Source organism: Aythya marila (genome assembly GCF_965140915.1).
Source record: "Aythya marila genome assembly, chromosome: 14".
Taxonomy (NCBI): Eukaryota; Metazoa; Chordata; class Aves; order Anseriformes; family Anatidae; genus Aythya; species Aythya marila.
In genome coordinates this window covers 11,195,177-11,216,975 of record NC_139055.1, presented here as the reverse complement: position 1 = coordinate 11,216,975, position 21,799 = coordinate 11,195,177, and the positions used below count along the sequence as shown (strand labels likewise).

At 55.7% G+C, this 21,799-nt stretch overlaps 3 protein-coding genes across 5 annotated transcripts; 1 reads left to right on the top strand and 2 right to left on the bottom strand.

Moving 5' to 3' along the window:
- Positions 1–2,081: 2,081 nt before the first annotated feature.
- On the bottom strand, positions 2,082–5,941 carry THOC3 (THO complex subunit 3; the record flags this gene model as incomplete). The annotated part of the gene is made up of 6 exons (XM_082771372.1): positions 2,082–2,730; positions 3,041–3,141; positions 3,231–3,392; positions 3,743–3,947; positions 4,853–5,009; positions 5,759–5,941. 6 exons carry the CDS (start codon positions 5,939–5,941, stop codon positions 2,567–2,569), a joined length of 972 nt encoding a protein of 323 aa, XP_082627498.1. The 3' UTR covers positions 2,082–2,566.
- On the bottom strand, positions 4,897–21,315 carry KIAA1191. Of its 2 annotated transcripts, XR_014318444.1 has the most exons (8): positions 21,178–21,315; positions 20,909–21,099; positions 19,886–20,012; positions 18,134–18,258; positions 16,038–16,144; positions 15,588–15,727; positions 14,673–15,371; positions 4,897–5,009 (listed from the first exon to the last, which is right to left on the bottom strand). XR_014318444.1 is itself a non-coding variant. In XM_082771373.1 (7 exons), the coding sequence occupies exons 1-7, from the start codon at positions 21,203–21,205 to the stop codon at positions 15,163–15,165; spliced, it is 927 nt and encodes a 308-aa protein (XP_082627499.1). In that variant the 5' UTR covers positions 21,206–21,315; the 3' UTR covers positions 13,585–15,162. The 2 variants fall into 2 exon arrangements, 1 of the variants encoding a protein (XP_082627499.1); XM_082771373.1 differs by lacking the exon at positions 4,897–5,009 and having other exon boundaries at positions 13,585–15,371.
- SIMC1 (SUMO interacting motifs containing 1) lies at positions 6,028–12,565 on the top strand (the record flags this gene model as incomplete). Of its 2 annotated transcripts, none has more annotated exons than XM_082771371.1 (10): positions 6,028–6,141; positions 6,806–7,552; positions 7,730–7,947; positions 8,445–8,514; positions 8,624–8,769; positions 9,214–9,384; positions 9,872–10,000; positions 10,944–11,100; positions 11,182–11,266; positions 12,181–12,565. In XM_082771371.1, the coding sequence occupies 10 exons, from the start codon at positions 6,028–6,030 to the stop codon at positions 12,399–12,401; spliced, it is 2,058 nt and encodes a 685-aa protein (XP_082627497.1). In that variant the 3' UTR covers positions 12,402–12,565. The 2 variants fall into 2 exon arrangements, with proteins under 2 accessions (XP_082627497.1, XP_082627496.1); XM_082771370.1 differs by having other exon boundaries at positions 7,727–7,947.
- Positions 21,316–21,799: the final 484 nt, after the last annotated feature.

The following is a 21,799-nucleotide window of genomic DNA, read 5'->3' as shown; positions in this document are numbered from 1 at the left end:
TCCCACCCACCCGGGGGGGGGCCCGGGCAGGCCTCCGTGCGCCCGCCCTTGCCCCCAGCACTGCCACCCTGCCCTGCCCCACCCTGGGCCATGCCCAAAGCACAAAGCCAGGCGCCCTGCCCGCAGCTCCCCCATCCCCGCTCCCTGCTGGGGTCCCCCGGGGCTGCCCGGTGCACCCCAGCATCGGGTTGGGGGGGGGTGGGGTTGGAGGGGACCCCCCCCCTCTCTCCCTCCCCTTCTCCCCGCATCTCTGGCCCCATAGTTAAAGCCATATCAGTTAGACTGCAATACTTCAGCACCGGGAGGAGCGGGCGCCGCGCTCCGCCGACCGTGTACAAAGGCGCGTGCGGGGCAGGGACCCCCCCTGCCCCGTCCCCCCCTGCCCCGTCCCATCCCCGCCGTCCCCCCCAACACCGCTCGCTCGTCCGTGTCTCGGCCCCGCTGCCCCCTCACCCCCCCCCTTTCCCCTTTTACCCCCCCGTTCTCGCATCGGTGTCCGTGTGCCAGGGTGCGCCCCCCGTTGCTCCGTGCGTCCTCGTGTCCGCTGCTCACGCCTCCACCACCCCCGTCCCCCCAAACCCCCCGCTGTCCCCGGGGGGCCGCCCGAGAGCCCCCGTGCCCGCGGGCTGCAATAAACCCAGCGCGGGGCTGGGGGCTGCCCCCCCCCTCCCCGGCGCTGGACACACACGGGTCCCCCCGGGGCCTGGGAAGGGACCCCGGGCGAGGCAGCCCAGGCACGTCCCAGGTGCCACCGCTCGCGCCCCGATGGGGGGGACGGGGGGCACGCCACCGCCCCGGCCTGTCCCTTGCCGTGCTGCCACCCCCTTGACCCCCCCGTGCTTCCTCTGCCACAGCCCCCAGCCGCTCGCCCCGGCCCTTTTAGGGAGGCGGAGGGCGGCTCGGGGCGCCGCAGTCATGCTGTGACCATCCTGCTCGAACTAGTCTTTGACAAACGAATAAAATAAAGGGATTTGTACATTGCTCCGGCCTTCGCTCAGCTCTCACTGCCCCGCACCGACATCTCCCACCCCTCCATGCCCCCATTAGGGCTGAAAGCTGGCTGCTCGTCACGCTACGGGATGCCACAGGGCTCATTGTCACCCTGTGGGGCACCCAAAAGCACCCAGGCTGGGCCACAGGGGAAGGGGAAGGCCTCCCTGGCTCCCATTCCCCAGTGCCTACCCTGAAAGCACCCTCTGTGGGGCTGGGGACAAGGGAAAAGGCTTTGGGGCCCATCCTACAAACCCACGGGTACGGCAGGGGCCTCCTGCCCTTCCCCCGGGCTCTGTGACTCCCCCCATAAAATAAGCGGGGACACCCACGGGGTACGAGGGCTCTTTTTGCTCTCCTGCCGTTGAGGTTGGGGACACCCCAAGTCCGGTTCCCCAAAAACAGGAGGCCCGGGGCAGCGGGGTGCCTCGTGCCCCCCCCCCAGCCCTGCAGGGCTCTGCTCGCAGCCAGCCTCAGCCTCGACCGATTTGCCATCGTTTAAGAGCGAAGAGCTCAGCTGTTACCCAGGCGGCATCAGCGGAGCAGTCACCTGGAAAAGCCTCTGTCAGGAGGAAATATCGGGCGAGGGAATGATAAAGATCACGCAGGGAAGGTCTCCATCGCAGGCAGGCTGCGCCAGCACCGCCTCGCCGTGCCCAGCTGCGACGCGAGCGGGTCTGGGGTGGGAAAATTGGCTCTGCCCTGCTGGGGGTGCGGGGACGGGGACACGGGGACACGCTGGGGTCACCTGCTGCCAGCACGGCCCTGCTCCAGCCATGGGGGTGCTGCCAGAGCGCAGCGGGGAGGGCAGGGTGGGGGGAAACAGGATGGGGACGGCCCCACGGAGCTGTCCCCATCCTCTGTGCGGTGTCCCCGGTGCTCCAGCGTGGGGGCACAGCGCCCTCTGGTGCGGTGACAGCACAGGAGATGGGGACACGGGGATGGGGACAGGGAGAGGGAAGGGGCCAGCAGCTCAGCACCTCCCTTTTTCCCCCCACTCACCTCCTCCTGCCCCCACAACAGCCACAGGCGCCTTCATTACAGAAGAGGATTTATCAAAATTATAAAAACAACCACACATACAAAAAAAAAAAAAAAAAAAAAAAAGCCCCAGCGGGGGGGAAACATCCCCCAGCCCACGCGTCCCCCCCACCCTCCCCGTGCTGCCCCACGCGGGGAAGAGACGGGGGACGTGTGGGAGGGGAAGGAGCAGGCCGAGCTCCGGGGCTGCCCTCACCCCCAGGCCACGAGGGTGATTCTCTTCAGTGATTCTCTTTGGCCACGTGCCTTCGGAACAGGCCCTGCGTGGCCTGGAGACAAGGCAGCCCTGAGATAGTGAGGGGGGGGCTGTGCTGGCACCCCCAGCCTCACCAGCCCACCAGCTGCTGTTTACAAACGCTCTCGAGAGCGGCACACGAGGAGCTGGGACAACAACACGAGGGCACTGCCGAGCGGGTGAGGAGGGGAGCGACCCCCTCAGCCCCTCCTCGCCCCGTCCTACGCTACCCGAGCACCCTCCCAACCCCGGGGGCAGGGCAGCGTCGCCTCCCCGCCGCCCTGCCCCGCTGCCGTTTCCTTAGGAGTCATTGGGGAGCCCAAAAAGCTTGACAGTGCCCGCCTCCCGGCTGCTGTCGTATTTGCCGTCTTTGTCGTCGCAGGCGAAGGCCAGCAGCGGCCTCTTCGGGTGCCAGGCCACTGTGAAGGTGGGGGACTCGCACTGCACCTCCCAGAGCTTCTCTCCTGCACGGAAAAGGGCCCACGTCAGCGCAGCCCCGCGCTGCACGCTGCCCCGTGGCGCGCAGCAGGGCCGAGCACCTGCCTCCTCCCTCCCACGCAGGGCAGCGGAGGAGCAAACGCTGCTTCAGCGCCTTTTAATCACCTGGTGACAAGGCTCAGGCACGACACGCAGATCTACGAGGGATTAGCGAGGCAGAGGCTCCCTCTTCTGGCGCTCTGCTGCGCACACCAAGCTCCTCCAGCGCCCTCCCAGCTCCACCAGCGCTTCTCTACCCGATTCCCCCCTTACTGCTCCCCGAAATTCAGCCGTTACCTGTCTCCACCTCCGCAATGTCAATGAAGTGATCCTCCGATGCCGACGCCAGCATCTTCCCGTCGTGGCTGAAGCTCAGCGTTCGCACGGGCCAGTCCAGCCTGCAGCGGGAGGGCAAAGCAGAGAGTGAGCGATCCCCGCACGGCCACGAGAGGGAGGAGGCAGAGAGCGTCGGGCCAGCAGCACCTACCTGGAGAAGCACCTCACGCACACCAGCTCGTCCACATCCCACAGGCTGACGAGCGCATCAGCGCTGCCCGTGGCAAAGTACTTCCCCATGGGGTCAAACTTGATGCAGATGCAGTTGGAGGGATGGGCGTTGATGGACTGAATGGGTTTCAGCTCCGGGTAGCTGCGGAGATGAAGGGAGAGGGTTAGGAAGCAGTGAGAGAAGGGCGGTGGTTGTGTGAGAGTGTAAAACATGTGGGGACTCTGAGTGAAGCAGGACGGTGCAGGGTGACACCGCTGGAAGCCTCGAGGGCTGGGTGAAGGAGACAAAACCTCTGGGTCACGCACAGGGGGCCCAGCCCAGAAATGGGGCGGCCTCATTCCAGACAAGCTTGTTCCCACCACAGGACTGGGGATTTCTGGGGTGTGGGACTTCCCAAAAGCAGCACGGGGGGTGGCAGACTGCCTTGGATGACAGAAACGCACCAGGACAGCCACCCAGGTACCCAGCCCACTCATTATCCTGGCACCCACCTGAGGATGTTGATGCAGCCGTTCCCGTTAGTGAGGAAGAACATGTTGTTATCGTTGTTCCAGGAGATCTCATTCACCTCAAACTTGAACTGTTCCTCCGCTTTGGAGCGATGTGTCTTGGCATCGATGAAGGTGACAACATCATCCTTGTTCCCCACTGCGATGGTCTGCCCATCAGGGCTCCAACAGATGTTGATGTTCTCCCCTAGAAGGGCAGAAAGACAACAGGTCTCATTTCCACAGGTCTCATTGCCACACATATGAGGAGCCTGCAGGAGCCCCAGTGCGTTAAGCAGGTGGGCTGCTATCATTCCTGATCCAAGGCCCCAGTCTGCTCCACTAACTCTAACCAACTCCCAGATGGGAAAGACTGCCGGGTCTGCGATTTAACACTCACACTCTGCACAGTAACCGTCCAGCAACATGCACAAGGACTGAAAATTCGAATTAGCAGAACCGTAGTTTCAAGTCAACATGACTGCATCACTACCCTTTCTGTTTTAGCCACAGCAACCACCAAACAAGGTCAAATCAAAGACCCACTTAACTCGGCAATCTTCAATATCCAAAACAAGCAGCAGCCAACAACAAATACACACGAACAAGGGTAGGAACAAGGCAGGCTGCAATTATGTCACCTTACAACATTGTTTCTAGCTCTGACAATTGAAAGTCAGAGATTTCCTAGGCGAGTGATGGGATTTCCTAGGCCAGTATCTGGGTCAATCAACTCATAAATTTGAAGAATTGCTTTTTTACATCAACGTAAACTTTGACTTCGACCTTTTGTCTCTGCAAACACGCCTTCCCCAGCCTCCAGCCTTGTAGCCCCCAGCCTGCAGAGAAGAGCACGCAGGATGCTTTAACAGTCAGCTGCATATTTCAGCAGCTCCTCCAGCCCTGGCACCTGCGGGAGCCAGCCCTCGTGGTCCCTGCTGCCCCTTACCCCAGCTCAAGTTAGATGAGGGCGTCACGAAACCAGAAGCAGCAACAAAGCTGCCCTGATTGCCAAACCCAACACACGAGGCCAGGGAGCAGGATCATTGCAGAGGGGTCCCACGCAGCGGGGGTGCTGTGGGGCCCAGCAGCCCGCAGAAGGCAGGGACCCACCTTTGGTGTTGACGGTGGCGATGCACTTGGTGGTGCGGACGTCCCAGATGCGGATGGTCTTGTCCCCAGACGCCGTGACAAAGAGGTCGGGGTTGCTGGGGTGCCAGCAGAGCTGATCCACGCTGTCCCCGTGCCCCCGGTAGTTGTTCTCCTTTACCTGGGGGAAGAGGACGGTTATCCGACGGGGAAAAGAGCCCCAGCAAGGTCAGCCCATCCCTGGGGCACTGCCATTTACTGATCCCAGCACCTCCACCACTGCTTCAGTCACCATCCCCAGCCTCCCCTAACAGACACCGACCCCGGTACCAGCCCCCACATCCCAGTACTGAGTCCCTGATCCCAGTACCGGCCTCCACACCCCAGTACTGGCCTGTATGCCCTAGCACCAGCTCCCTGATCCCAGTACCAGCTCCCACACCGCAGTATCGGCCCCCAGGCCCCGGTACCTCCCCCACACACCCCAGTACTGGACATCAGATCCTGGTACCAGCCCCCACACCCCAGTACTGGCCCCTGTGTCCCAGTACTAGCTCCCTGATCCCAGTACCAGCCCCCACACCCCAGTACCTCACCCATACATCCCAGTAACAACCCCCATATCCCAGTACCGGCCCCCTGACCCCAGTACTGGTCCTATGACCACAGTACCGGCCCCCACGCCCCGGTACTGGTCCCTATGTCCCAGTACCAGCTCCCTGATCCCGGTACCAGCCCCCACACCCCGGTCCAGGCCCCCTGACCCCAGTACCTCCCCCACACACCCCGGTACCTCCCCCCATACCCCAGTACCGACCCCCACGGTCGCTCCCTACCCCAACCGGGGTCCCTCCGCTGCTCCCCCCCCCTCCCCAGCGGCCTCCCCCCCTCCCCTCCCCTCCCCTCCCCTCCCCTCCACCGCCGCCTCACCAGCCGGTCCTTCTCGAGCAGGAAGACGCTGGCCGTCTTATCGAAAGAGCCGGAGGCCAGGCGGCGGCCGCAGCAGCTCCAGGCCACCGAGTGCACCTTGGCGCCGTGAGCCGGGAACTCGCGGCTCCGCGTGTTGGCCCGGAACAGCTCCTGCATGGCCTGCACGTAGGGCGACACCGCCATGGCGGGGCCGGGGCCGGGGCCGCCGCCGCCTCAGGGCCGCCCCCGAGCCCGCCCCGCCGGCCCCTGACGCGCTTCCCGCCGCTAAGATGGCGGCCGCCCCGTTCCTCACAGAGGCGGCAACCGACGGCGGCCGCTCCCCGCAACAACGCCGCCACCGCCTCCTCCTCCGCCGCCGCCACCACCACCGGGAGAGCCCCGCGGTGAGGGAGGGAGGGAGGGAGGAGGAAGGGAGGGAGGCGCCACGCGGGGCGGCCCCGCTGCACCCCCGCTGCACCCCCGGTACAGCCCCGTCCCTGAGGGTTTTGCCGCCCCCACGCCTCAGGGGGTGCCCCCCGGTAGCCGGTTCCTCACAGGGCGGGGGGCTGAGGGGCCGCTCGTTGCCCCCCGACCCCGTTCTGAGGTGGGTTGGGGCTGTTGGAAGCCGGTAGCCCGGTGGCAAGCGGTTGTCGTCCGTCGTCCCCCCCCCCAGGTCGCCTCGCCACGGCGATGTGTGCCCCCCAAAGGGAAAGGCAGCGGCCCCCGGCCGGGAGATGCGTGGGGGTCGCCTGATTTTGGGGCAACCGCTCGCCAACGCTTCGGCATCACTGCGTGCCCCGCTATGGATGTGGAGGTAGCGCTGGGACGAGGAGCTCCTGGCACTCCCTGACCATGGGAGGCCAAGAGTAGGGCTGGGGGCTGCTACCCACAGCCTGCCCCAGCCCCCAGGGCCAAGCAGCGGGGGATTTGCTCCATGTTTCTGTCCCCAGCTGCTGAGGAGCGAGCTCCCACATCCCCAGGGCTGTCCCGGCTGAGCAGGGACAATGTGGTGCTGGTGTTGCTGTAGATGTTCCCCAGGCGTCCCCACTGACCCCTCTGTCCCCACAGGAGATTATCGATCTGACCCATGAGGACACAAGCACAGAGGCGACGCCGTGGAGCAGCGTCACCGTCATCGACCTGACGAATGAAGACTCATGCAGCCCTCCTCCGCCCACAGACTGTGCCGACTGGGAGCCTGCTGTCCCAGCCGGACACACGTCCCATCCCAGGCTTTGCTTCACCACAAAGCAAGAAAGGGAGGCGGCGAAGGGGCTGAGGCCCGCAGCACCCCAGCACGACGCTCCTGCGTACCCCTGTGCTGCCGCAGACACGGCAGGAACGGCGGAGAACGAGGGCTGCTGCTCTCCTGCCTCCAGCCACCACAGCTCCTTCTGCAGCCCGGAGCAGAACTGCAGCACCACCACGTTTAACAGCGACTTGGGCTCCCTGGCCAGCATGCTGCTGGACCCAGACCTCTTCTCCCTGTCCCCCTCCAGTCTGCACAGCAGCAGCAGCAGCTGTGGAAACTGCGGCACAGAGGAGGAGACTCCCCACACCTCCCAGCTAGAGGAGCTCCCCACAAGTCCGAGCCCTGTGCCGTGCAGCATCGCCACAAGCCCAGGGAAGGCCAAAGGGCCTTTGCTGGAAGAGGGGGACTCAGCACTAAAAACAGCAACCCAGCAAGCGACCTCGACCCCAGACAGGACCACGGCTGACAGCACGGTCTGGCTGAACAAACTGCGCTATTTCAGGAGGAGCGGAGTCCACCACCTCCCCTTCCACGGCTTAACACGCAACAGGGAAAAGCTGCAGGTAAATGGGGTTCGGAGCAGGGGCAGCCCCTGCTCTGCCCTTTCAGGGGAAGCTTTGCCCGGCGATCGGGATCTCTGGTTATTGCTGTTCCTTAGCGGTGGGCCCCAAACACAGCTGGGTTCCTCTGCACCACAGGGAGCTGGTTTTCACCCGTTGCCTTTGCCTTGCACGCAGCAGAAAGCCGAGCTCATCCCCAGCAGGAGGATGAGCATGGTGCAGACCACCATAGAGGAGAATTTCCTGGAGGGCACCTTGCATTTACTGAACGACTTCGTCTCCGGCCAGCACTACCCTCCCAAAGAAACCATCTCCCACCTGGTCAGGCACATCCTGCTGAACCCCCACCAGGGGGAAGTGCTGAAGGACACCTACGTGCTGCTGATGAAGATCCAAATGTACGTGTTCCCTTTGCCACCACACCCTGGGGCTGCCCAGCAGACAGGTTATCCTCCATGGTCCTCACCCACGGAACAGGGAACGATTTCCTCAGGATGATCCTTCCCCTGCTCCCTGTTATCAGAACTGATGCAGGCACTGCGGGCAGGTCAGAACCACGGCTGGCATAGACAGCAGGCACTGAACACCCAACTGGATGGAGGACGTGGGGATGAGGGAGGCAGGGGATGCTGAGACAAAAAGGAAAATACCAGAAGCACGCGTTAATCCTTTAGTAGCAAGGTAGCTGCAGGGACAGCCTGTGACACCAGAAGTCCTGTAGGACAGAGGAGTGCTCACCTTTTTCCTAAAGATGTGGTGAGAGGGGAAAGGGAGAGGGCAGAGCTAGAGAGGAGGCAGCATGGGCACCGGAGCAGCAGGGACAGGGGAGGGCCTGGGGTGAGGGCTGCCTGACCCCAAGGCAGGTGAGTGCCAGCAGACAACGCTGTCCTTGCAGGCTCCATCCAGCCACCACCAGCACCGTGGGATGGGACTGGGCGCTGCTGAAGTACATCATGGAGGACCAGGTACTATTCCTCAGCCACGTATACGAGCCCGTTGCCAACACAGCCAAATTCCCTGACGCTCCTTGCCCTGGGGCTCCACCAGCCTCACACCATCTCTGTCTGCCCCCAGGAGAAGCCCCCTGGCCGCCTGCTCTTCCTGCAGTACGTGGTGCAGACCCTGCAGGATGACTTCCAGAAGAACCTGCAGCTGCGCCTGCTGCAGAGGTCAATTGCCAAGAAAGTGCTTTCCTGTAACGAGTGCTTCAGCAACGTGAAGTAAGGGATGCCTCTTCCTCCCCTCTACTCCGACCAGATGGGGAGGGGCAGGGGCTTAGGGGACACTTCTTCAGAATCCAGGTCACATTTTTCAAGAAACAAGCTTAGGAAAGAGAGGAAACTATAGGGACCAAGCGTAAGGAATAGTAGCAGGTTTATGACAGCAAACCACCAAAAATGATGCAAGGCATTTCCAAACCACAGCCTAGCAGGCTTTTTTTCAGGAATGAGATCAGATTTGCCTAGCTCAGTACAGGAATGAGGAGGCAATCCTCTTGTCAAGCACCTAAAGCTGCTGCTCAGCAGAACTATTCCCCAGCCTGCCCACGCAGGTGGGACATCTCCTCCCTCCTTCGGGTCTTTCCTCAGCCTCCAAGCAGAGCTGGAGGTCAGGACGCAGCAAGGCCAGGCCCATCCCCACTAACGCTCCTGTTTCTCTCCCAGGGAGGTGGTCGAATGGTTGGTGGCAGCAGTGACAGGAATCGGGTTCTCCCAGCCCCAGGAGGCGGAGGGGACGCACTCGGCAGCAGCACAGGCTGAATGCAGCTCACCCGCAGCGAGGCCGTGCAGCACTGGCGGGGCAGAGGCGCTCCCATCAACTGTCTTCGCCCAGAAGTAAGCCCAGGGCCTGGCTTCCCACTGCCGTAACGCAGGGCTAGGGGCAGGGAGAAGCAAGACCGTGTCCCTGCCAAGTGAGGGAAGCCAGGCTGTACCTGCACACAGCTTTACTGGTGTTTCCTCTGGGGTAGAGGGGCTCAGGGAACAAGAGGCTCCCTCACTTGGTGGAAAACTGGCTCAGTGAGCACCTTCCTCCTGCATCAGGGCTGGAGCCCACAGCCCATGCTGCCCCATGCTGTTCCTCCAATGCTCAGTACAGCCCCGGAGACTTTCCTAAGGGCCCTCTGGGGATTAACTGCTTCCAAGAGCATCAGATTCAACAGACACCAAGGGACAGCACAGGGCTTCGCAGGAAGCAAATCCAATCTAACCTGCTACTTTCCCAGACACCCCTCGCTGCAAGGCACAGTGCTGAGCTAGATCCCACCCCCAGAGCTGTGCAGAACAAGGGGTGCCGTCTCCTAACGTTGACTCTCTGACCTAGGGCAATGTTCCTGCTCCAGCGGATGCTGTCCATGGCAGTGGAAGTGGACAGATCTCCCAACTGCAACTCCTACAAGATCGCTGATTTAATATTCCCATTCATTCTGAATATTCCTGTGAGGAGCCAAAGGTGAGAAAAACACGTGCAAAGCAGCATCTCCTTACCGGTCAGTGGTCTTATTCCCAACTTGCATCTAAATCTGAATGCATAAAGGAATAGAAGGTATAGAAAGATGGGACCATTTGTGACCCAGCCAGCAAGAGCACAGCTATGGGACTAACAGAGGCCATCAGCATCACCAACTGCACCCATCTCCCCGGTGTGATGCTGAGAACAATCGATTCTCCTTCTCGTTAAAGTTGCATAACCTTACAAACGCACAGAGGGTCTAAAAAGCAGCTCTGCACGAGCACAGTCGAGTCCCAGCAGACAGCACTGATTCCCAGGCACTACTGAGAAGCTCCTCAGAAGTGACACTTCCTGCAGCTCTGCCTGGACAAGCTTTTGTTTGCTTCTGTAAGAAGCGCAGTGCCTGAAGCCAAGGCACAGGGCCCGAGCGGCTCTGGCATAGACGTGAGACCACAAGGCACAGATGTTTCAAACCCTTTCAGATCCTTTTAGCAGAACTCTGAGCACAGACTGGGTCTAAGCAAGCCAAATCGACTCTAGCCAAGCTATCACTCATTCAAGGCAGATCTCCTAGATCCAGCTGGCAGCTGACACCACTCCACACTTGCTTGGCTCTGCTCCCTGCGAGTCAGCAGGAATGGCTAACTGCTGCACAGGCTGCTGGGCAGGGGCAAGTGAAGCAACTCAGCTTGTTCCACAGGCCATTCCCAACTCAGGTTGCCACAGATCAGACCCAAATACTGTAAGCACACCCGTGGCCAAGCCGCCTGACAAAGGTTTGTCCCATCTGGTGGGCTTGCTTCCGCTGTCCTTGTGGGCAGCCCCTCCAGTCACCCCACTCTCCCACCAGATCAGCACCAGCAAGACACCAGAAACATGCTGAAGCAGCTGCTCCTGGTCAGGCTGTGCTGTCTCCCCCACAATAAACACCTTTGTCTTTCAGGGAAGCTCTGTTAAACAGCATGGATAGCCACCTCCTGCGCTGCAAACTGCTGGAGATGATGTTCCATCACAGTTGTGACATGCCCACAACCTTGCCCTTGTCTCTGTCCAAGATCCTGTATTTTCTGGGCCACTCGTCTGTGCTGCTTCAGTACCAGGTATCCTGTCCGTCCTCCCCCTTGCATTGCTTTCTCCTGAGAAAACCTCTCCTACTAACCAAATCCTGTCTCCTGTCCTAGGATGACGTAGCAACGTGGCAGAGATGGGACGAAATGCTGGAATACTTGAGTTTGCTGCTAATAAGTTACCAAAACGTAATACTGGGTAAGCAGCCTGTTCTGGCTTTGATAAACACAAACTCATCAAGAGGCTGCAGTGGAACAGCCCAAATACTTCACCTCACCACTCTTGAGCTCACAGCCACAAATGCTTAGAAACATCATGTGCTTCCATCCTTCCTGGGAACTATTCTCAGCAGTCAGAGCAATAAAGTGCTACTGCATCAAGCAGGGAGCACCACCTGCTTTGCCAAGTTTAGCTGCCAAGAAATTGCCTGAAGTAGCAGTGCCAGCCCTGGGAAGTAGGCAGCAGAGCGCTGTGCACCCACTGTTAAGCTGGGAGCACAGCAGGCAGAATTCAGTGGCTTAGGAGGAAAAGCAGAAGGAAAAGGGGGTGGTAAAGCCAGGACACACCAAGCACATACACTGGGCAGGGAGCACCACCAGCAGCCCTGGAAGGAGCACTATTTCTGACCCCTGCAGATTGTCACAGTCACAAAACGCTCCCATTTTATCCAAAATTTCCTAAAGTCCCTTACCAAATTCTGCTTTACCGGAGTTAAGGCGCTCAGATAAACGCAGAGAAAACCACAGCCACACGTGCATAGTGTGCTGATGTCCCTGAAACCTCAGAAGAGCACCATTAAGCTCTTTGGAGACCATCTTTGCAGCTAGACAGCTCTCCAGTCTGCCACTAGCACTGGCAGAAGGGACGCTACAGCCCTGCCTGCCCCTCTCCATGTCTCGGTCTCTCTCCACGCGCAGACAGCTCCAGAAGGGGACAGTGCCTTCTTCCACCAGGCTAGTCTTGTGCAGGAGTGCCAAGGATAACCAGGAGGGAGCCTGCACAGTTCCCAGCTGCTCTGCTGCTGCACAGCACTGCCGGGGGATGCTGCGATTGGTCCCTAGGAGGTCAGCTGGCCCATTGGCACCTCTTCCCAACAGCATTTCCTCTTGCAGACCACTTACGGAGCTCACTCTATGAGCGGATGGACTTGATCATTCAGAAAGCCAAGCCCAGGCTCCAGGATGACGATGAGATCAGCCACCTGGACATCTACCTGAAGACAGAGGACTTCCTCAGCCGAATGCAGCAGCTCCTGGGGCAGCCCTTCCCGCTGCAGATCAAGGAGAAAGTGTGCATGATCCAGCAGCTGTTTCTCATCTTCACTGCTACCTGATGCAGCTTTGTGTTTCCTTTAAAAACTGTGAACTTAAAACCCTGTCTCATGCTGCAGTCTCAAGTGTCATGTCATGTTTAATATATTTGGAAAATCTTTTGTTTACAGTGTCAGAATTTCCTTCCAAATCTGCCTCATCCTACAGTTTTCCAGAGCACTTTGTACACCTGTGAAAAAAAAAAAATTTTGTATTTGTTGAGCCTCTTCCTTCTTGGTGCCCACAGCTCTGCTAGCTGTACCTTGGGATAGCATTAGTCTGAAGCAGCCATGAACTGGCAATAGTTTGCATGGCAAAACGCCCTAATACCTGTTCAATATCTAGGGAAGTTGATGAACTTATCAAAACACAGCTGTAGATAACAGCGAGGAGGTTCACAGTGTCAAGATCTCCAGGACACTCAGGGGATGAACCTTTCCCTAAACAATCCCACCGATGTGACTTGGAGCAAGGCAGCTAGCCACATCAGGAAAGGCATGGATAGCAGCCTCAGCTGGAAGGGCAGCACTTCTTCCAGAATGGTAATTCAGCAGGTCCACAGTTAGATGTTGTTTTCTGATACTTTGATCATATCCCAGGAACAAAACCTGAGCAGGATACAGAAAGCAGAATGAGAGCATCCCACCAAGAGACCACCCCTTAACAGCAGCCTTCGGAACTAAACTGAGATGTAACCAGGACCTGCAGCAGCAGACAGTACAAGAGCATGTAGGTGCTTCAGGATCCATTCCACCACTTTCAGCTCTGCAAACATTCAAAGAAAAACAAGGCAGTGTTCAGCTCAGTCATGCCCAACACCCAGAACTGTGTGCTCTGTCAGGAGCACTCAAACCCAAAGGAGGAAGGCAAAGCCAGGAGCTGGGCATCACTAGGCAAACACCAGCCTGGTTCCCACATCTGTGCCCAGCTCCTTGGTCCAGGTGCAAACATTCATCTGAACAGCTCAAGAAACTACAAGGTTTCATCAGCAAAAGGCCTAAAACAGGACTTAATGTGGCTTTAAACCTAGTCTTCCTGTCAAAGGGGAGTTTTACACAGCAAGTATTTGCCACAATGAGTGCTCTCAGCCTTCGTAGGCACAACCTTGGCCCCACACTTGTTGGCCAGCAGCAAGCAGCCTGGTAGGCACTGCACAGCCCCACATTTCTTCCACAGGTGCTTTACCAACACTAAAAAGCAAGGACCTCCATTCACAAGGGTTTTATTTTCTTGTAACAAAAATCATACACATTTAAGACATGAATACAGACAATAAATTAATGTCAAACGAGAGATTCTGATCATCAAGGTGCAAATGACTGGTGACAGCGGTAACTGCTCGGCTGGGTGGGAGGCTTTCAACCTAACACCGCTGGCAGTGCTGCTGAAGCTTGAGATGAAGCAGAGCCACAGAATATATTCCTCAGAGGGCAGCTAACCAAGTGAGCCAGTTCCTGAACAGTTGGAGCAGGCAGAAGCTCCAGACCACAACCTGAAGTCACCTCTGTAAAAAGTCCTTGTAACAGAAAAGCTTCTAATGACAGATGCAAGGCTGCCACTCCCACCTCAGCACCACAGAGCTGTCTTCTGGCTGAGGGAGCTCCGCAGCACAATCACGAGATCAAGAAGAGTCCTGATTGCCACAGGACGGGTGACAATTACACAGCAATGCTGTCTACAGATCAAAGGATTAGATGGCAGCTAGGAGGTTCTTCCACTTTTCATGAAAGCAAGTGTTAACTGTTTGCAGTAACTGGTAAAAACTAGGCCAAAAAAACTACACGTCACTGTGTCACAGCACGGAGGAGGAACATTTAGCCTTATCTTCCACTTAGTCTTCCCCCAGCCCTGCAAAATCTGTTTAATGCTGATGAAATGAAAAACCCTTTTGAGAAGTGCCACTGGTGCCCAGTACACTTCTGCATGATTCACACAAGATGCCAGAAAACCAATGAAGCAGCAACCGGAGTGCCAGAACTACTGCACGCCTGTCTAGGACGAGCCTGGACAGCGTTGCTTTGCAGAAAGAAAAGAGGATTTACTTGGTTCAAGCCACACCAGCTCTGGTCATTTCTACCATTTCTGGAGGAACCCAGAGAGCTAGGAATGAAGCAGTTCTCTCGTTACCGCCAAGCCTCGTTAGATCCTTTCCCACCTTTATAACAAGAGTATCTTATAACAGGCAGGGCTACGTTCTTCCTTTGAAGTTAGTCCAGGAAGAAGCAAGTTACTAGACGCTGAACTATAAGGTCACAGCAGACAGTAAGGGAGCTGCACGTTTAAAGCTGACCTACCACGTTCCCAGAGCAGTTTTCTTCCCTCCTGGCAGCTAACGGTCCAGCTTTTGCTCCTTGCTTGTTTTCATCATTTTCTGCTGTTCTGTACGTGACAGAACCAGTCCTCCTGAGGGTACCTCAACACTGAGCAGGACAAGCCAGCCAGACCACATGCAGACACGCCAGCCTATCTGCACGCCCACGCAGTCCTCTCCCACAGGACGTGGCTCAAGGTTTTACTTTAGCACAGCGTACCGGGAAGCGTGTCTCGCAGTGCAGCCTAGCAGACAGAGCTGGTGCAGTACAGCAGAGAAGATGGTTTGCAATCAGTTAGCACGAGTGCAGGAGTTTTTTCCAGGACTGATTCAAGGCTGGCATTAGGAGGACAGTCACAGCTATTTCCTTTTCTGAGATAAGGAGCTGGAAGGGAGACATTCCTATTTTACTGCAGCACAACGGCACAGGGACACCTTGTAGGTAGGTACTAGGGATACCAGCAGCACTTTTCCTAGAACCCAGTTGGAGTGAGCACATTCAGATCCCGCGGTTTGATGTTATGGGAACGCGGAGATTGTTTCCTCCCTTCTGTGACTGGAATGTCCATTTTGGGTGGCTTGAAGGTGACCGGATCCTCTGACATTCTAGTAGCCTGAGCACGCATCAGCTCCATTGGGGATGGCTTCTGGGCACCCTTATAGGATTGGATGGTAAATCCTCCTGGTAAAAAAATAAAAATCCCAGCAAGTAAGGGCTAGGAAAACTAGCCAAGTCCTTTCTCCACTCCTGCCAGTACTGAGTGCTGTACCACCCTGTTTGGCACAGAAACAATACGAGTAGCACACACTCCCCCAAGGTGAACAGAAACAGCTGGCATTTTTGCTGTTTAACAGTTCTCCCCACCTCCTGCAATGCAGGAGATTTTAGAGGACATACCTGGATCGTTGGTGGATTTCTGGATGGCTTTGGGTCCAAAAAAACTCCATCTTTCAGATGGCAATCTGTCCCCACCAGCTTCCATGGCAACAAAGTCTGGGCCAGTGATAGAAGCAGAGGATCCCTGACTGAACCAACTCCTATGGAAAAAAATTACCGGGATGTATGAAAACAGACACCACTTCAGGTGGGCCCCACCGCACCAGAAAATTTACATGTAGTTACCAGGGAAAACCTGAAAGATCTTAACAGATTTGCCTTGAATTTGCCTTGATTTGACAGAAGTCCCATAAGCTTCCGATATATTTGGTTCTGATGCAAATCCACAGCAGTCCCTGAGCTCCACCCCTCAGAGAGTCCCTCACAGCGTAAAGGGGATATTTGCAGCACATCCCACCTCAGCAGCCTGCAGGAAACCACGGAGGCAGTGATCTGCCAGGGGCAGGGTACCTGGTTTTATGCTTGGGAGAGGAGTGGGGAGTGCTGCTTGGAGTGGACTGAGCAGAAGAAGTCTGTTTGTCGTCTTTTGTCATTTCTCCACTCTGCATTTTTAGCTTCTGTTGGGAAAGGCAAGAGAAACACAAGCAACAGACCTTAAGTACAAGGCATATGGAATGCAGCCAGTTTTACTGTCAAAACTGGACAGCTGTTTGTATCACATACAAGGGATTTTAATCGTTATTTTAACCTGATTATACTCAGTATTACAATACTTGCATACACCCCTTAAGCTTCTTTCCAGGGCGCATACAAACATTTCATCACTATGCTCATGCAAGTGGACACCCTCCAAGCTAATGGAAGAAAACCATGTAGCTCACTGCAGGTCAGTCACTGCTCAACAGCAGCACACTGCTGAAATACCAGCGCTCCCAGGAAGGTTGCCTCCAGTGCAGCAGAGCTGGCTGAACTGCTGGCTGCAGGGCAACAAGTCCAAGTGCCACAGCAGCCGTGTGTCTGGAGCACTGCTCAGAGCAGAGGCTTCAGCCCCACAAGTTCTCTAACGAAGGTGAGACAAGGCCTTGCGCAGAAGCCTAGGAGCATGAGACACTGAGAAGTAATTCACAAATAAGGTGAAAGCACTGCACTAGAACAACAATTTGGACTGCACGTGAAGAATACGTCCAGTCACACAGCAATCAGGAGCTGGGTGCGTGTGACCCAGGCAATTACAAGCCATTCTGTACAAACAGAGCTTGAAAGAAGTCACTTGAAGGACAGTTATAGTTCAAACGCTGACTGCACAGGCACCTTCTCAGAACAGTGCCTGTGGTTATCCAAGCCACACCAACACAACTCACTGACGCTGCTGCTGAAACTTTGACCTTGCAAGGGTACGCCTGGAAGGCTCGCTATTGAAATCCAACTGCAAGATCACTGTGGGCAGCTGAGCTCACCAGAAACATGCTGGCTGAAGACCTTTGTCTTTATTTCCAGTAAGAAGCAAGCCCGATTTCATTTTCAAACTTTTAACGTTAGAAATGCGTGGTTTACAAGTAGTTCTGGCTTGTTTCAAGGAATAGGTAACCCAACTAGAACAGTGCTTATTCAGAGACTGCTGATTTGTACTGCAAAGTTAGCTCAGTACAAAGTCAAAACAAAGGTCCAGAGCTTCAGCACTGCTGTCCCAGTGCACCAGGAGTTCCTGGATTCATTACAGGACTCAAATGAGGCTTGGCATCACTAAGGCAGCAGCGAGTAGAGTTCTAAGTTCAGTCCGTTCAACGCTTAACCACCACAAACACCTGATAAGTACCTTCTGCACTTGGCATCTTAATGCTATGGAAAAGTAGCATTGGAAGAGATGAGGGTAATTCAAGATCATCAAAATAAGCATCAAGCTGGAAAATGTAAACAGGACCTTTAAAATTGGAGAAGTTACTTGGATTCAGGGATAAGACTGAAGGCCAAAACTCACCAAGCATGTTTATTTCAGGTGTCAAAGGCCTTCTCTGCCCTACCCTCAGATTAGTGTTGCTCAGCACAGTAAGATCTGGGAGTGCCTCATCCACTTACCAAACAGCTGAGCTCCTTCGAAATTGCATTTGCACATAAAAATATATTGAACCTCAAATTATACTTTCTTTAAAAATATGTGAGTTGGCAAGTCTCTTCCAGTTCTTGAACAGAAAAACCACAACAGAGACAAGCGTTTGCAGAGAGAATGGATGCCAAGCTCTGCCCTCAATACCCAGAAGGCTGGCATTTCGTGTCAGCTATCCCCGGAGAGATAACGCTGGGACAAACACTTAATGTTCACTGCAGGGCACCTCTGGGAGGTACAGCAAGAAGCTAGGCTCTGTACAGAGATGTCCCCAGCTGGAAGTGACTGGGCAATATTGCAGTTTTCAGAACAAACCGTTTCAAAACTATACAGGCCAACAGCAAGTTTAACACAGGTGGGTAATCTTTTTACACAATACACTAAACACCTTCAGAGTAAGCAGTTTAAATAGTCCCAGCAACACGCTCCCAAAGTTATGTCAGACAGGTGTCAGGCTAGTACACAACCAACAAAAAAAAAACACAAGGAAAAGAAGTCTTACATGCACTGCCTCAGCCACTCGGTGATACTTGGTCTCCTCCGTGGTGAGGCCTTTGTGGGGAGTGTAGCCAGCTTCTCGCAGCCCTGCCTGCTGCTCAAAGCGCTGAATGCTCTCCTGAGTCTGCTCTGGAATGGACAAGAGCACACGTTCACACAAAAGAGCCGCCACAAGCAGTTCTAGAAAAGGCAACTCGAGTGGCCACAGGTAACTTCATCGTTCATACCTACTGTGACGAGTTGACAGAGGCTGCAAGATGAAACTAAGGAGCTGTTCTGACCAGGAGGCTATCCTGAGTCACGGGGCTAAGCGAGTCAGATAGGCAGTGCTTTGTCCCAAATCACAGGATGCGTTGCAGATGTAACACTTGTATTTAAACACGTTTAATCCAACAAGCTGCATCACTTCTAATTATAATTTCCAAGTCTAGAAGACCCCACAACAAGCTGGATATTTTAAGTGGCCCCCTTGATTTTTCAACTTTTTTGCCAATGAAAGAGTAAGATTTCTGAAAGACTGCCCACACCAGCTGATCTGACAATCACAGCATTGCAGAGCAGGTGGTAAAGACTCCCACAGCAATTCTAGCTTAGGTAAAATAAGTTTCTTCAGCCAACCACAGAGCCACCAGCCAATAGATTGATACCAGTTCAGTTCTTGAAGCGAGCACCTTTTTACTATCAGCATAGGAAACTGTTCTTAGGTTGGCTAGTGAATCAAAGTTAAAAGGAATTAGTACACAAAAAGTTATTGTCTTTTTTAAAAAATAACTTCCATTTTAACGTTAAAGTTATTTGCAGTGATAGTGCATCGTACAAGAGATCTAGAAGGCTTTTGTCTATTTCCAATTTGCATCTGAACTTCTCTCCTGGGAGGAGCAATTCAGAGTTTCTGACTTCTTACTGCATTAGAGCATTTTTAGGCCGTCATGCTTTTATCTAGGTAGTTATTTTATCATTGTACTAAAACAAAAGCTGCTTTCCAGCAGAAAGTCCCTACTCCTGCACGGCACCTTCCAATATGCTGGTCATTTTTGAGCCACAACAAGGAACAAGCATAAAGCTATTCCAAAATGCTGGCCTAAAACCTACCTAGGGGTCTTTGGCAACATTGCTTGTAGGAAAAAAATGAATCCCAGCTGTTAAAAGAAGAGGCAGCAGGCACAGAGTAACATATTTAATTTCCCTTGCTGCAAATGAACACATTCTCTGTGCAAACATAACTGGCCCAATTTCATTTTAAAGCTTCATGATTCATGAGGTTTGTTTTTTTAAAGTCTGGCTGTTAGCGAGACACCTGCTGCTGTTACCATAAATGCCATGAAGTGCTCCATTAGCTCAGCACATCACCTGTCCACACAACTTCAGGTAATTGCAGAACTCTACCTAACAGCAAGAAATGCCAAGTTAATGAGCAAACACCCAGCAGCAGCCTCTGAGCTCCAGCGTAAGGCGGTGTGGACTGCAGCGCCCTATCAGCACAGCACATTCCCTGCACTCCCCCTCACTGCTCAACTCCTGCGCCAGGAAACACGGAGGCTGTAAGGTGGCCTATCCCCTAATTCCCTGCTTCCTTCTAGAAACGTCCTCTAATGACTGTGTTGATTAAAAACAGAGTTTCTCTGAACGCACAGACCATCCAGGAACACTTACAGTTACCTCGAGGCACTACCAAGCCGGACCACACTCCCGTGCCCACACCCATCAGCCACCAAACTACAGAAAGCAGAGATCTTACAGAAAGCTGAGCTCTTACTTGTGATGAGAGAGTTCATGATGATATGAGTGGCCTTGGCCTTTACCACGGGTACCTTGTTGACGCTTTCGGTGGAAGATGAAGGAGTTATGACAGGTGCATTCACATGAGCATCCCCCTCCTCCACCTGTGCAGAAGAAGGTGTAGGTTATGGTGAGGAAGTACCTCAGCTCTTCATCACAACACATCTCAACTACCCCAAAAGAAACAAGGCCGAGTTGCACTAGCAGCAAGACTTTATCACACGGAAAAAAAACGCTGTTCTATCCACAACCCAGGAACACTTATCGCCTGAACCTTATTCTTAGTAATGAGCAAGCAACTTTCATTCAACATTCGAAAACATGCTGGGCTCAGAGCCAACAAGTCATTAAGTTTAAGTTTGAAAAGGTCAATAGGAACAAAGCTAGAACACATCCACGGCAATTCGCACAGCCACACGCTGGACTGCAAGGTCAGGCGGGCAGGAACTTCTCCACAGACAGCTCAGAAGCAGCAGCTGTTTGCAAAATGACAGTCTCACAGATGAGAGGCTGCTGATTAGCTCTCCCTCGCCTCATTCCTTATGTTTCCAGTGCCTTACTGGAAGCACTTCACACTTACAGAGCTACCACTGGCTGCAAGGCCCTAGCAGCCAGGCAGCAAACGCTCCAAAATAACAACTCCAGCGAAGCACTCACCTCCTCCCCCTAACACTGAGGTTACTGTTCCATGACTGGACAGTTTACTTTTTGTGCCAAACCACAATTTCAGGGTTTTTTCCACACACACACACACAAAAAAAGAACATTTTAAAGGAAGAGATGAAAAGCAGAGGCTAGGCTCATGGCTATTCAGTTCCATTCAAGAGCAAGGAGCTTCACGACTAAGGAACAGCCCCCAAGAGCTGCTCTACCACTGGAGCACCCCCACAGGGGCTTAATTCCACCTTATTAATGCCAGAAGGGTAGTTTTAGGAGGTTTTTAGTGAAACCGGGCGCCCCGGGCCTGCTTTTTAGGGAGATTTCCAGCGAAACTCCATACCTTCGAGAGCTCCTGGTACTTGCGCTCGGGGATGACGGGCTGCTTCCACAGCACCCCGGCGCACAGGTCGGCGGGCGGCGGCGTCATGGGGGCCGTGTCCTCCAGGGCGTCGTCGTAGCTGAAGGCCCGCCGGGGCACCCCGAGGGGCAGCGACATCTTCCCGGCCACGGCCCCGCCGCCCCGCTCCAGCGCTGCCAACACACGCACCGGGGCTCAGCGCCGCCGCCAACCCGGATCTCCGGGGAACGTGGGGACGGGGAGAGGCTTACCGGGAGCGGCCGGTGGCCGGGAGCTCATGGTGGTGGTGGTGGTGGTGGCGGAGGAGCCGTTACCGGGCCCGGGGCGGCAGGGAGGGCGGCGGCATGGCGGGGGAGGAAGCGGCGCCGCCTGAGGCGCCGGGCAAATGGCGCCGCCTCCCGCCGGGAGGGGTTTTATAGGCGGGCGGCGCGCGGCGGGAGGCGCGGGGGGTGCTGGGAGTTGTAGTTCTGTGGGGTGCGTGGGGTATGGGGGTGGGTATGGGGGGGATATTGGGGGATATGGGGGATTGGGGGGTGTGAGGGGATGGGGGGGGTGAGGGGCGATGAGGGGCTATGAGGGGCTGTGGGTGGGCACTGCTGGAGGTGCTGGGGCTGGGATGAGGCTCGAGGATGCTGCAGGGGGTGGGGGAGACATGGGGCTACCCCATCATGTCCCCCACAGCCCCCATGTCCCCCATGTCCCCCCATGTCCCCCCCCAGCCCTCACCGCCTGCACAGCCCTGCTGTGGGTGCTGCCCTGCCACCCGCCGCCATCCCCTGCCCCTCTCTGTGCCACCTCCGCCAGCAGCACCTCTCAGGCCATGTCCACTTCCCCCCACCTCAGCGGGGTTGGGGGTCTCCTGCCACCCCACCG

Coding starts and splice junctions, on each gene's coding strand:
- KIAA1191 (XM_082771373.1), bottom strand. CDS start 21,205: ATGAGCTCCCGGCCACCGGCCGCTCCCG. Junction 20,013..20,908: donor AGTACCAGGAGCTCTCGAAG/GTATGGAGTTTC, acceptor TCTTCTGCACAG/GTGGAGGAGGGGGATGCTCA. Junction 15,372..15,587: donor GAAATCCACCAACGATCCAG/GTATGTCCTCTA, acceptor TTTTTTTACCAG/GAGGATTTACCATCCAATCC.